Source organism: Hypanus sabinus, chromosome 9 (genome assembly GCF_030144855.1).
Source record: "Hypanus sabinus isolate sHypSab1 chromosome 9, sHypSab1.hap1, whole genome shotgun sequence".
Classification (NCBI taxonomy): domain Eukaryota; kingdom Metazoa; phylum Chordata; class Chondrichthyes; order Myliobatiformes; family Dasyatidae; genus Hypanus; species Hypanus sabinus.
In genome coordinates this window covers 110,165,822-110,179,802 of record NC_082714.1, presented here as the reverse complement: position 1 = coordinate 110,179,802, position 13,981 = coordinate 110,165,822, and the positions used below count along the sequence as shown (strand labels likewise).

At 41.2% G+C, this 13,981-nt stretch overlaps 1 protein-coding gene across 2 annotated transcripts in view; it reads right to left on the bottom strand.

Annotated features, from left to right (window-relative positions):
• Nucleotides 1-2,313: 2,313 nt before the first annotated feature.
• Nucleotides 2,314-13,981, bottom strand: part of LOC132399726 (deoxynucleotidyltransferase terminal-interacting protein 1) — a 30,824-nt gene continuing 19,156 nt past the window's right edge. For both annotated transcript variants that reach the window (XM_059980413.1, XM_059980412.1), the window contains 5 exons: nt 13,855-13,913; nt 12,079-12,139; nt 11,195-11,266; nt 5,719-5,774; nt 2,314-3,379 (listed from right to left, as the gene is read on the bottom strand). In XM_059980413.1, the coding sequence (XP_059836396.1) occupies nt 3,271-3,379; nt 5,719-5,774; nt 11,195-11,266; nt 12,079-12,139; nt 13,855-13,913 (357 nt within the window). In that variant the 3' untranslated portion in view covers nt 2,314-3,270. The remainder of the gene's footprint in view (nt 3,380-5,718; nt 5,775-11,194; nt 11,267-12,078; nt 12,140-13,854; nt 13,914-13,981) is intronic.

Sequence of the window (13,981 nt, the reverse complement as noted above, 5' to 3'; positions counted from 1 at the left end):
TGGCTTCCTCGGCGTTGGTGAGACCGGACACAGATGGGGGGATGCTTTGTCGAGCATCTTCACTCTATCTGCTGTACCAGCCAGTCCCACACTGCCATGTCTGTTTAAAGCCTCCTTTCTTGCCATAATGACAACACAGGTTGAAGGAGCAAAATGTCATTATTCTGTCCAACCTGATGGTATCAATGTCAATTTCTCCAACTCCACTGTTTTTCCTCATCCCTTTTCCCCTCCCTGGCCTCATGATCTGGTTCCTCACATTCGTTCCCTTTTATTCTGTGTCTACTCTCCTATCAGACTCCTCCTTCAACAATCTGTCTCTTTTCCCCTATCCCAGTTTCTCCCTTCCCCATCCAACTGGACTCAACACCTTCTCCCTACCCCCAGTACAACCTTCTTAATCAGGCTTCTGCCCACTTCCTTTCCAGTCCTGATGAAGGGTTGACCCCAACATTGAATGTTCATTTCCCTACATAGATGTTGCCTGACCAGCTAAGTTCCACCAGAATTTTGTGTTACTCAAGATTTCCAGTATCTGTAGAATAATTTGATTTTCAAACTTTTGGTCTACAATTTATCTCTCCGCTACTTGGTATTTAAAGTAATATTTATAGGTTTACAAAGTAATGAATACATAGACATGGCGGATGATTAAAAAAAAATTCTCCCAGACTAGGGGAGTCTAAAACTGGAGATTTAAGGTGAGGGGGAAAGATTCAAAGGGGATCTTCACATTTCAGGGATAGGAAAGCTTTAAAGGCTTATGGGCCAAGTGCAAGCAAATGGAACCAAATCAGGTAGGATAGACACGTCCCATTCTGATATGTCTATCTTTGGCCTCCAATACTGTCAACGTGAAGCCACACTCAGGTTGAAGAAACAACACCTTATATACCGGCTGGGTAGCCTCCAACCTGATGGCATGAACATTGACTTCTCTAACTTCCATTAATACCCCTCCTCCCCTTCTTACCCTATCCCTGATTTATTTAGTTTTTTTCCCCCTTCCCCTTTTTTTTCTCTCTCTGCCTGTTCTCCATCTCCCTCTGGTGCTCCCCTCCCCCTTTCTTTCTCCCTAGACCTCCTGCCCCATGATCCTTTCCCTTCTCTAGCTCTGTATCTCTTTTGCCAATCACCTTTCTGGCTCTCAGCTTCACCCCACCCCCTCCAGTCTTCTCCTATCAGTTTGCATTTTCCCCTCCCCCTCCTACTTTCAAATTTCTTACTATCTTTCCTTCCCCAAAGCATAGACAGTGCTTCTCCCTATAGATGCTGCCTGGCCTGCTGTGTTCCACCAGCATCTTGTGTGTGTTGCTTGAATTTCCAGCATCTGCAGATTTCTTCGTGTTTGCCTGAGCAAAACAGTTCTGAGTTGTCTTACTGCTTATTTTTTCCACCAACTATCACTAACAAAAATCCTTTTTTTTTCCAAAAACAAAAACACACACAACTGACGCTATTTAAAAACTATTTACTCGAAGCACGGTGCTGTGTCTAATGGCCTGACAACAATCTCCTGCCCCAATTAAGCTGCATAATGTCCCAAATAAAGGAAGGGAATCCCAGCCATTTTCACGATAAGTTTTTGTTCTTTAAGATTTGTCCCAAATAAGCAGCTACCCCAATTAATTAGTGAACCAATCCACTGCAAATTAAATGACCAAAGCTCGTCAAATCTGTGTTTTTGGAAACAGAAGCCTGACAATCCACACTCAACAATTTAGGAAGCTTCTTTTCCTCTGCTGTCATATTTCTAAACAGTCCTTTAATAATATTTTGCCTTATTTATTTATTTATTTATTGTAACTTAGTAATTTTTTGTTTTGCACTGTACTACTGCTACAAAACAAATTTCATGGAATATGTCAGTGATAATAAACATGATTCTGAATGCATGGCGTCTCTCAGAATTCCACAAAAGTTACTGTGGAGAAACCTCACTTCATTGCACTGTTATGCCAGACAAGACAGCTGGAAGAACAACTCCTTCATTCCAGCAGGGATGCCGCCTGACCTGTCGAGTGTTTTACAACATATTTTGCTTTTATTTCTCATATATGCAGCTGTCTTGCCTTGGGTTTCTGGTTAATTCCACTTTTGGAAGCCCTTGTGAAGATACCTGCAGCTGTGCTGATGCAAGTTGTTTGCGCCGGTAGAATGAAGCAGTGAACCAATACTCCCAACACCCAGCCATAATGAATAATTTCATTGGCTCTGCTTGTGCCAATAAATCTTGGTCTCAATTAAACAGCAAGCACTGCCACCCCAGAAATCACAGATGTACTTCCATACAGATGCAAAAACCAGGCAACCTTTAGAGGAAAAAAAATACAACTTTTTATTGACAAAAAGCATTAGGAAGACACAAATCTCCAAACTTGGAGAGTTAAATAGACAGGCACAGTAGAAGCTTGTTTCTGATCCACATCAGCTTAATGGAAATATCCAGCATTAACTAATCAAGCCACACATCTAAGCTTGCACAATTGGAAATTCACAAAGTTTCGATTCACAAAGAATCTTACAGTACACATTGCCTGGGTGCTGGATACAAATGCAGTACTAAAAGCTTGTAACGTCATTCCAGGAGGACTGGACAGTTTGGTTGAAGAATTCCAAACTTTAAAGTTGGACATGATGGGAAAATCAGACTGGAGTTTTATATTCATCAAGTTGATGGGGTTAGACTTTAATATATGTAATCACACCTTTTATACACTGTCATCTATTCTAATACCACATTTCTGATGTAATTATACAAGCTCCAGATCTACTCGGTCACAATCTCGCCATTACTGATAAACTACTGATAATTAAAGCAATTATTACTGAACAGATAGAAAGGTTGCACTCATTGACTTGGAGAATAGCATGCAACTCTGCAAAGTGTGACAGTCCCTCCCATCACAACAAAGTTTGGAACAGTTGCTATCATTATTAAAGCTATTGAGACTCAGCCAGGCACAGAGGGCAGTTTCTTCAGGACCCAACTGGACACCTCAGGTAACTTTTGGCGCAGGCTTTATAGAGCACAAATACGCAGGGGCACAATTTACACTTGTTTCACACAATGGCCGGCCCTGGTCTTTTCCATGCTTCGTGCTCATTTGTTGATCCTGTTGCAAGGATCACTTTCAGGAAGACTAATGATCAAAACTAGGAACATCCAGCCCCTTCAAAGGACTTAAATATACCACCAGACACTAGCCAATCCTTGCAATAAAAACTTCCTCCCTCACCATCCTTCCCTCCCCATCTCAGACGAGCTTCCTACTCCTTCTCCGTCCGTAAAGCCATCATGAATTTCTGCATCTTCTCCAGCATCCACATGGGAACAATAAATGGCCGGAGTTCATCCAGTCTCAGCTCAGGGGAGTCCCTGCAACACAATGTGGAATATGGTTAGTGTGCTGCAACAATGTGCATCTGGAACTGCCTTTCACTGTGGGCAGTTTATTAAATATGGAATGGGCTCATGAGAGAGGAACAGAAAGAAAACTGCATTTTTGCATGAATTAAGTCCCTGAAAGAAGAGGTAATTAATCTCATTTCCCTGTTATTCTGCATAATTTTTCTGTTTATTTCTATCCAAACTTTCATTTTTGGGGTCTTGATATTACTGACAAGGCTGGGCAGGATTCATGTCCACCTCTAACCTCCTGAGATTATGTTGGTGGAGACACCTTCATTTGCTGGAGTCCTTCTATCAGAGGTACTCCCACAGAGCTATGGGTTGAGAGTCTCAACATTTTGCTCAGTATTTGTCCTGTCAAGTCCCTTCAAAATCATGTTTCAATAAGGTCACCTTTAATTCTATTAAGCTCCAGTGAGTACGACCTTGGAGTATTGTGTGCATTTCTGGACTCCTCATTATAGGAAGGACGTGGAAGCTTTAGAGAGAATGCACAGGCAATTTACCAGGATGCTGCCTGGAATAAAGAATGTGTCTTAGGAGGAAAGGTTGAACAAGCTAGGACTTTTCTCTCTGGAGTAGAGGAGGGTGCGAGGTCACTTGATTGAGGTATATATGTTAAGAGACATGGATAAAGTGGACAATCAGCATCTTTTTCTATAAAGCAGAAATGGCTAATATGAAGAATAATTAAGATAATTGAAGGAAAGTACCGGGGGGATGCCAGAGGTAGAGTTTTTTTTTAAAAGACACAGAGAGTGCTGTGTGAGTGGAACACACTGCTGAAGGTGGTGGTAGAGGCAGACACATTAAAGACATTTAAGAGACTAAGATTGGCAGATGGATAGAAGAATGGAGGGTTATGAAGCAGGGTTTGGATTGATGTTGGAATGGGTTAAAAGGTCAGAAAGGATGTAATGCTAAAGCTTTATAAGCCATTGGTCAGAATGCACTTGGAGTATTGTGAGCAGTTTTGGGACCATAATCTAAAATAGAATGTGCTGGCATTGGAGGTTCCCAAGAATGATCCTTGGAATGAAAGGGTTAAAGTATGAGGCGCATTTGATGGCTCTGGGCCTGTACTTCTGGAGTTCAGAAGAATGGTGTGGGGGAATCTCACTGAAACCAATTGAATATTGAAAGGCCCAGATAGAGAGGACCTTTCCTATAGTAGAAGAGAAAACAGAAGGACACCCTTTTAGAACACTGATAAGGAGAAATTTATTTAGGCAAAGGATGGTGAGTCTGCAGAATTCATTGCCAAACGGCTGTGGAGGCCAATTTATTTCGGTATATTTAAAGTGGAAGTTGATAGGCTCTTGATTGGTAAGGGTGTCAAAACTTATGGGAAGAAGGCAGGAGAGTGGAGTTAGGAGGGCTTAATACATCAGCCACGATGAAATGGTGGAGCAGACTTGATTGGCCAAATGGCCTAATTCTGTTCCTATGTCTTATGCCTTCTGGTTTTGAGCAAGTAAAATCATGTATTACACACTTTTGGGTTTGAGGATGCAACTGATAGGATAGACAATAGACAATGAATTTGGAGTTTCAAAAGATATTTAATAATAACTTCAAGTTATTGCAAAAAGTAAGAAGGTGATATTTTAACATGGACACAAATTTATTGGAAAAACATTACAGATGAAATTTGACAGGCAATTTTCAGGTTAGCTGTTCAGTATCACAAGGATCATTCCTGACCCGAGATATTGGAAATGCTATTGGTAACAGATGGAAAGACAGCTTGTACTGCTCCTCCTCCCCCCCCACCCACCACCCCCAACTTCTTAATCTGGCTTCTGCCCCCTTCCTTATAATCCTGATAAAGGGTTTTGGACCAAAATATTAACTGTTTATTCCCCTCCAAGGATAAAATTGGAGGTTACCGTGGGGATAGTTGGTACATTATCAGGTCAATGGTTGAATGGATTAGTTAGAAAGCAAGAACAAAGTAAAGAACTGTGGGAGTTGCAAACTGCAGGGTATGTTAGGTATTCCCTCAATTCCCAGAGAGAGAGAAATGAAAACAAACTGAACCAGTATCACAGATTGAATACTGATCCAGATAGGGAAATGAAGTTGTTTCTTCAAATGCATCCAGATCATATTGGATATTAAAAAAAGCATTTGGGCTCAGGCAAGTTTTAAATTGGCCTTGGCCAGGTTCAGATTTTTATTTTTTTGCCTGAGCAGACATCTAAGCTCTGCTATACAATGTTCATTTATAACCTCCCAGTTCTCTGCCTTGCCTCCCTCAGTAGGACCAGCTTGTGATCCAAATTTCCTGGTTGGAAGGTTCTCACCTGTAGTCATCACTGGCTGCCAGTTCTCGAATGTCATCTTCTATTAACAGGTAGGCCTAAAAATAAACATTACAGAGTAGCATGACTAATAGCCATTGAAACTGCACCTGCAACTGCACTTGACATTGTGAAAACTGTGCAGGCAAAAGGCATAACTAGTTAGTACAGTCCTTCACCAACAGAAGAAGGGATCTGCATGAAGGGCACGGAAAGGAAAAAGCATAATCAAAGAGCTGAAATAGGTACAAGCTGAAGGCACAATAAAAATAATAATTGACATTAATTATTAAGTAATGTCATAAGTAATATAGCATAGTAGCCACAGGAAAATTGGGTGTCAATATACTATTCTGGTCCTCAGATCTCTGACTTTAAAAGGCAAGTTTGTGAATATTTGAATTACGAGACTCTGTGGGCCACAAGAACAACGTGATTTTTGTCCTTGTTTCACTGTCAATAAAATAACTAGTGTTAGATCTGGATGCCCCAATTAGATCCTAATTCAAAACATAAAGACAAGAGATTCTGCAGACGCTGGACATTCAGAGCAACACAACATTTTGGGCAGCATCTATGGAGAGGCAGGAACAGTGCATGTTTGTGGCCGAGACCCTCATCAGGACTGGAAAGGTAGGGGGAGAAGCCAGAATAAGGTGGTGGGGGGAGTGAAGGCATACAAGCAGGCAAACAAAGGGCAAGGTGGGTGGGTGGGGGAGGAGGGATTAATGAGGAACTGGGAGGTGATGGGTGGAAAAGGTAAAAGGCTGAAACAGAAATCTGACAGAAAATGAGAAAGGACCATGGGAGAAGGGAAAGGTGGAGGGGCACAAGAGGGATGTGATAGGCATGTGAGAAGAGAAGGGGTAAGAGGGGAACCAGAAAGGGGAATGGAAAAAGGGAGAAGGGGAAGATAGTGCATAGTGAGGCTGTCAGGAAGATGATAGGGCAAAATTGCATTCAGTGGGATGGGTTGTAGTGTAAAAGGGGAACAAAATTGAAAAGGACGACAGACAGGACTGAAGGTGTTATGTATGAATGTATGAAGTATATGAAATAAGATAAATTATCTCATTGAGTAATTAGAGATTAGCAGCTGTATTGCCATGGGCGTCATGAAGTCACGGCTAAAAGATGACTGTAGTTTGGGGATTTAACATCCAAGGATACACAATCTATTGAAAGGACAGGGCGTTAGGCACAGGAGTAGTGGCTCAGCTGTTAAAAAAATAGCATGAAATCTTTATAAAGAGGTGACATAGAATCGGAAGATGTAGAATCCTTGTGAGTAGAGTTAAGAATCTGCAAGGGTAAGAAGACCCTGATAGGAATTATTTACAGGTCTCCAAACAGTAACCAGGATGTGGTCTACAAATTACAGTGGGAGACAGAAAAAGCATAATGTCATAAAGACATTGTTACATTAATCATGGAGGATTTCAATATATAGATTGATTGTGAAATCAAATTGATGCTTAATCCCAAGAGAGAAAATTTGAGAATGCCTCCAAGATGGCTTTTTGGAGCAGCTTCTGGTTGAGCCCACCAGGGGGATCAGCAATTCTGGATTGGGTGTTATGTAATGGACTGGATTTGATTAGAGCTTAAGGTAAAGGAACCTTTAGAAATCAGTGACCATAATATGATCAAATTCACCCTGCAATTTAAGAGGGAGAAGCTGAAGTCAGATGTATCAGTATTACAGCGGAGTAAAGAGAATTACAGAAGAGAGGAGCTGGCCAAAGTTAATTAGAAGGGGGCACTATAAGGGATAATGGCCAAGCAGAAATGGCTGGAGTTTCTGGGAGCAATTCACAAGATGCAGGATAGATACTTCCCACAGAAGAGGAAGTATTCTAAAGGCTGACCATTGCTGACAAGTGAAGTCAAAGCAACATAAAAGCAAGAGAGTGGACGTATAATAGATCAACAATAAATGGGAAGTTAGAGAATTGGGAAATTTTTAATAAACCAACAGAAGTTAGAGAATTGGGAAATTTTTAATAAACCAACAGAAGACAACTAAAAAAACCACAGCTGGGGGGGGGGGGGGGGGAAGAGAAATGAAATACAAAGGCAAGCTAGCCAATAATATCAAAAATACCACCAAATGTTTTTTTCAGATATAGTGTATAAAGAGTAAAAGAGAGGAGAGAGTAGATATTGAACCACTGGAAAATGACACTGGAGAGGTAGTAACAGGGGACAGGGAAATAGCGCATGAACTGAATAAGTACTTTGCATCAGTCTTCATTGCAGAAGACATTAATAGGATGCCAGATGTTCGAGAGTGTTAGGAGGCAGAAGTGATTCCAATTGCTATTACCACCAGGTGCTTAGGAAACTAAAATGTCTGTAGGTAGGTAAGTCACCTGGACCTGATGGATGGCACCCCAAGGTTCTTAAAGAGTTATAGTAGCCAAAGAGATTGCAGAGGCATTAGTAATGATCTATCAAGAATCAATAGATTCTGGAATGGTTCCAGAGCACTGGAAAATTGCAAATGTCACTCCACTCTTCAAGAAGGGAGGGAGGCAGAAGAAAGGAAATATGGGACTAACTTCAGTGGTTGGGAAGATGTTGGAGTCGATTGTTATGGATGTGGTTTCAGGGTACTTGGATGCACATGACAAAATAGGGCCAAAGTCAGAATGGTTCTCAAGGGAAAAGCTTGCCTGACAAATCTGTTGGAATTCTTTGAAGAAATAACAAAACAGGATAGACAAAGGAGAATTGATGGATGTTGTGTACTTGGATTTTCAGAAGGCTTTTGACAAGGTACTAAATATGAGGTTGTTTAACAAGACAAGAATCCCAAATATTACAGGAAAAAATACTATCATGGATAGAACATTGGCTGAGTGGCAGGAGACAGAGAATGGGAATAATAGGATCCTTTTCAGATTGGCTGCTGGTAACTAGTGGTATTCCATAGGGGGCAGTGTTGGGACCGCCTCTTTTTACATTGTGTGCTTGAAGCTGTCATCAAGGAAGAAATAGCAAAACACTTAGAAAGGAGTGGTTCCATTAGACAGATGCAGCATGGATTCAGAAAGGGCAGGTCCTGTTTGACAAACTTATTGGAGTTCTTTGAGGACATAATGAGCGCAGTGGATAGAGGGGAACAGATGGATGTCGTACACTTGGATTTCCAGAAGGCGTTTGATACGATGCCGCACAAGAGACTTATAAATAAGATATAGATGTATGGAGTTGGAGGAAGTGTATTGGTTAACTGATCGAAGGCAGAGAATTGGTATAAATGGGTGTTTCTCTGGTTAGCAGTCAGTGGTGAGTGGGGTGCTGCAGGGGTTGGTGCTGGGCCTGCAGCTGTTTACCATTTACATTGATGATTTGGAAGAGGGGACTGAGTGTAGTGTAGCAAAATTTGCTGATGACATTAAACTCAGTGGAAAAGAAAATTGTACAGAGGATGTAGAAAGGCTGCAGAGGGATACAGATAGGTTAAGTGAGTGGGCCAAGATCTGGTAGATGGAATACAACATTGGTAAATGCGAGATCATCCACTTTGGAAGGAATAATAGAAGATCAAATTATTATTTTAATGGTGAAAGACTGCAGCATGCTGTTGTTCAGAGGGACTTGGATCTCTTGTGTACGAATCGCAAAAAGTTGGCTTGCAGGTACAACAGGTTATTAAGAAGGCAAACAGAATGTTAGCCTTCATTGCTAGAGGGATTGAATTCAAGAGCAGGGAGGTCATGCTGCAACTATATAGGGTACTGGTGAGGCTGCACCTAGAGTACTGTGTGCAGTTCTGGTCTCCATATTGGCTTTGGAGGGAGTGCAGAGGAGGTTCACCAGGTTGATTCCAGGGATGAAGGGGTTAACCTATGAGGAGAGATTGAGTTGCCTGGGACTATACTCTCTGGAGTTCAGAAGGATGAGAGGGGATCTTATAGAAACATACAAAATTTTGAAAGGAATAGATAAGATAGAAGTAGGAAAGTTGTTTCCATTGGTAGATGAGACTAGAACTAGGGGACATTGCCTCAAGATTCAGGAGACAAGATTTAGGATGGAGGTGAGGAGAAACTGTTTGTCTCAGAGAGTGGGTGAATCTGCAGAATTTTCTGCCCAGGGAAGCAATTGAAGCTTCCTCACTAAATATATTTAAGAAACAGTTAGATAGGTTTTTACATAGTAAGGGAATTAAGAGTTATGGGTAAAAAGCAAGGTAGATGGAGCTGAGTTTACGGACAGATCAACCATGATCTTATTGAGTGGCGGGACAGGCTCAATGGGCCAGATGGCCTACTCCTGCTCCTATTTCTTATGTTATATTCTTATGTAAACCACTTGGATAATGAAATTGATTGCTTTGTGGACAAAAATGTAGAAGATAGGTGGAGGGGCAGGTAGTTTTGCGGAAGCAGGAAGGCCACAAAAGGTCTTGGAGAATGGGCAAAGAAGTAGCAGATCAAAGTGTATGATCATGCACTTTGGTAGAAGGAATAAAAGCATTGACTATTTTCTAAAAGGGGAGAAAATTTTAAAAATCTGAGGTGCAAAGGGATTTGGAGTCCTCCTGCAGGATTCTTAAAGGTTAATTTACAGGTTGAATCAGTGGTGAGGAAGGAAAATGTTAATATTTAAAGAGGACTAGAATGTAAAATCAAGGAATAATGCTGAGGCTGTACAAGGTACTGATGAGGCCTCACTTGGAATATTGTGAGCAGTTTTGGGCCCCTTAAGAAAGGATGTGCTGACATTGGAGAGGGTTCAGAGGAGGTTCATGAGAATGATTCCAAGAATGAAAGGCTTATTGTATGAGTATTGACTGAAGGCTCTGAGACTGCAATCACTGGAATTTAGAAGAATGAGGCAGGATCTCATTGAAACCTTTTGAACGTTGAAAGGTCGAGATAGAGTGGTTGTGAAGAGAATGTTTCCTTTGATGGGGTAATCTGGGACCAGAAGGCACAGTCTCAAAATAGAAGGATGTGTATTTAGAACAGAGATGAGGTGGAATTTCTTCAGCCAAAGGCTGGTGAATCTGTGGAATTAGTTGCCACAAGTAGCTGGAGAGGCCAGGTACCTGGGTGTATTTAAGGCAGAGGTTGATAGACACTTGATTAGTCAGGTCGTGAAAGGTTATAAGAAGGTGGCAGGAGAATGGGGTTGAGAGGGAAATGTATCAGTCATGATGAAATGGCAGAGCAGACTTGATGGGCCAAATCAGTTATTACAGCAGATTTACCTGTACACAAGCACATAAAGGCACACATGTCCTTAACAGTGGATTGTAGCATATTCAAAAATATAGAGATGCAGACTGCAATTACTGTTTCCTCATGAAAGATTAATGAGCAACTCTGGTACATACTTGGGATAATTCTGTAAATCTGTGGTTTGGAACAAGGACACAATATGCAAAGTACCATTAACATCCTAGGAGGGAAGATATTTTGCACAAAGTCGACATTAGTATTTGCTGAGCTGGTTCGCCAATACTTACCATTTTACCACCTGTGGCTGGCATATGGTGCTTCTCTCCAAGCCAATGCTTGTCCTGTGAGTCTGCAGAGTACTGAAGATCAGAGAGAGTACAGGTAAGGGCAGTTGTGGCCTAAGTTACACACAGTGACCCACACTGAATTTTTATGGTAAAGGACAATGTTAACACAGCAAAAAGCATTGACTCAGACAACAGTAATATACTATACTGACCCACATTAGACCTTCAGTGAAACATTGAATAGAAAAATACCAATAACCTCACAACTGGAGTCTTTAGTCTTTTTCCAGACTGGAAAATTTTCTGGATTACTGGATATTACTTTTAATAAATACTGCAATTCAGTTAAAAAAAATTTCCAATGGACCAGGCAAGTTGAAAGGGACTGCAGGGACCAGTGCCCACTGAATGGGAAGGGAGTGCTGTATTCACCACCTCACGAGTCAGAGACTGAACCATCAGTATTTCTGAATCATTGGATAGGTTATTGCTATTTCACTGTATTGACCTACACTGAGTTCATGGTGAAGAACAGCAATTACTTACACTGGCAGACTTTAAAACATTGATTGTTTTGTAAGTGCAGAGTAAATGGGATGTTACTCAAGTGGTTCTTAGTGTTTTGAGGATTTCACTATGTAATTTTTTAATGGATAATATTCCATGAATCAAGTGTGCCACCTACTATTCAAAAGAATAGAGAAATTTGGGACAATATGGATATGGGCTTTTGACAGACAGGAGATTAAAGCCAAACTGCAACTGTCATCAAATGGCCTTTCACTGGCTGGCAGCAGGCAATGGGTGAGAATATGTGAATTACATGGTACACTTGCTGCCACCGAGCTTCATGCATCTTGAGACAAAAGCGCATTTGCTCTCACCTTGAATAGTTCAGGGTGCTTTATGTAGATTCTTCCACGAGTGCCACCCATTCCCAAGGCTCTGAAACAGAACAGGGAATGATCTGAAAAGAGTTTGTATACAGAATAGTCCATGATGTAAAACTTTGAATGAATCTAAAAGAGATGCCAATCTTACAGACTGCAGTACACAGAAGTTAAAGAATTTATTGTAAAGTTTACTCAAAAGAAGATGGCATGTAACTTCTGTTGGGAACAGTAGCCCAGCCTTTAACCGTGGACTGTTCATCATGCTAAAGGAGGGGTGCTGCAGCACTCAAGACGTTGCAGGAGTTGGAGAACTACAGTACCGATGATAGGCTGTAATGTTTTGTTAGGTTGGAGTTATTTTCTTGGAGAACAGAGGTGAATGAAAGGAGATTTAATCAAAGTGCACAAAGCTGCAAGAGGACTGGTCAGTGAATGTGAAGGACTATTTCACTTTTCATGGAAGTAGATGAATAAGAGTCAAAGATTCGTGCTTTTTGTTGGAAATATTAGAGCAGGGGTTCCCGACCTGAAGTCTGTGGACCCCTTGGTTAACAGTAAGGGTCCACGGCATAAAAAAAAAGATTGGGATTAGATTAGAGGATTTTGCCCTTGCTCTTTGAATAGAGTGTCCAGAACCCACTGTCTGAAAAGCAGTAGGCAGAAACAATGATCACACTTAAAACATTCCCCACCCTATACTTGGAAAAAAAAAGCAATTTGTAAAATCACAGATGGAAGAATAGGAGATGGGAGTAACTTAGCCAGCTCAAATTAGCTGCATCACTGCAATGAGCTGAAAGACCGCCTTTGGTAGCATATATTTTTTTATGAACATCAGGATGGAGAAACTAAAGTGAAGCAGAGCTCAGGGTGATAGTCATTGAAAAAAAAATCCAAGTCCAAATCAAAACTCGGTCTCACTAAACCTTCCAGGGCACTAATCAAGTTTTCTTTTCAAATTTGCAGCTACAAGAAGTTCTCATGTTATAAGTCAGAAGTGAACAGGACCATCTATGATGAGGGTATAAACAGGAATTTGAAGAGCAGCTGATCTCACTGGCTCAGTAAGCAAGCCTGCTCAATACTTCCAGCCTACTTAGCTCAACCTAGACCCCTACTCCACTGTTTTGGCACAGAGGGTGGGCTGAAAAGAGAAGACATGCAGAAATACCCTGGACCTCCGGCAGTTGGTAAAACCATTCTCATCCATCCCATCACTCTCCCAACTCTCATTCTTATATATGAGAAGTCTGTAAGTCAGGCATTCAAAACCTGGGGAAGGTATACTGTTTTATTTATGCTCCCTGATCCATTCATAATAGACTAAGATTAGTCTAACCTTTGCTATTTGTACTCCAGCTAATAAGGGAGCCTTGCAACCAGCCTGTCTGCTTCGGTAATTTGGAAGGAGCAGAACGGAAGTAGCTGTATTCTGTATCTAACCACTGCTGCATCTGCCTGGGACGGCAGTCTGCAACCAACTGAAGATATTCTAAATCCCAACAATGACATCTTTACTTTGAGTAAGTACACGTCGTACGTCAAACACAAAAACAAACTTAGAGGTTTGTTCCTTGTACTAAGAAAACAAAATAAAGGGAAGTGCAGCAACAACCCAAGATCCTTTAAGGCAGAAAACGAAGGAAGAAAAGGATTTTAAAGCTAGTTTGTTTCTTCTCCCAGAATTATAATCCCGCAGAACAGGTAAATTTCTAGAGAGAGTACCATAATAGAGCCTGAGAAAGAACATGCAAACTGGCTCCTTACTTGTTAGCACGCGACCCAAGCACAAATGTGGTTGATGTGTTTAGTCTGGCTGGGTCCCACTGAAAATGTATAATAAAAAAGCAATTAGTAGCTCCTTTACAACTGTTCCATCAGTCCTCACCACAGC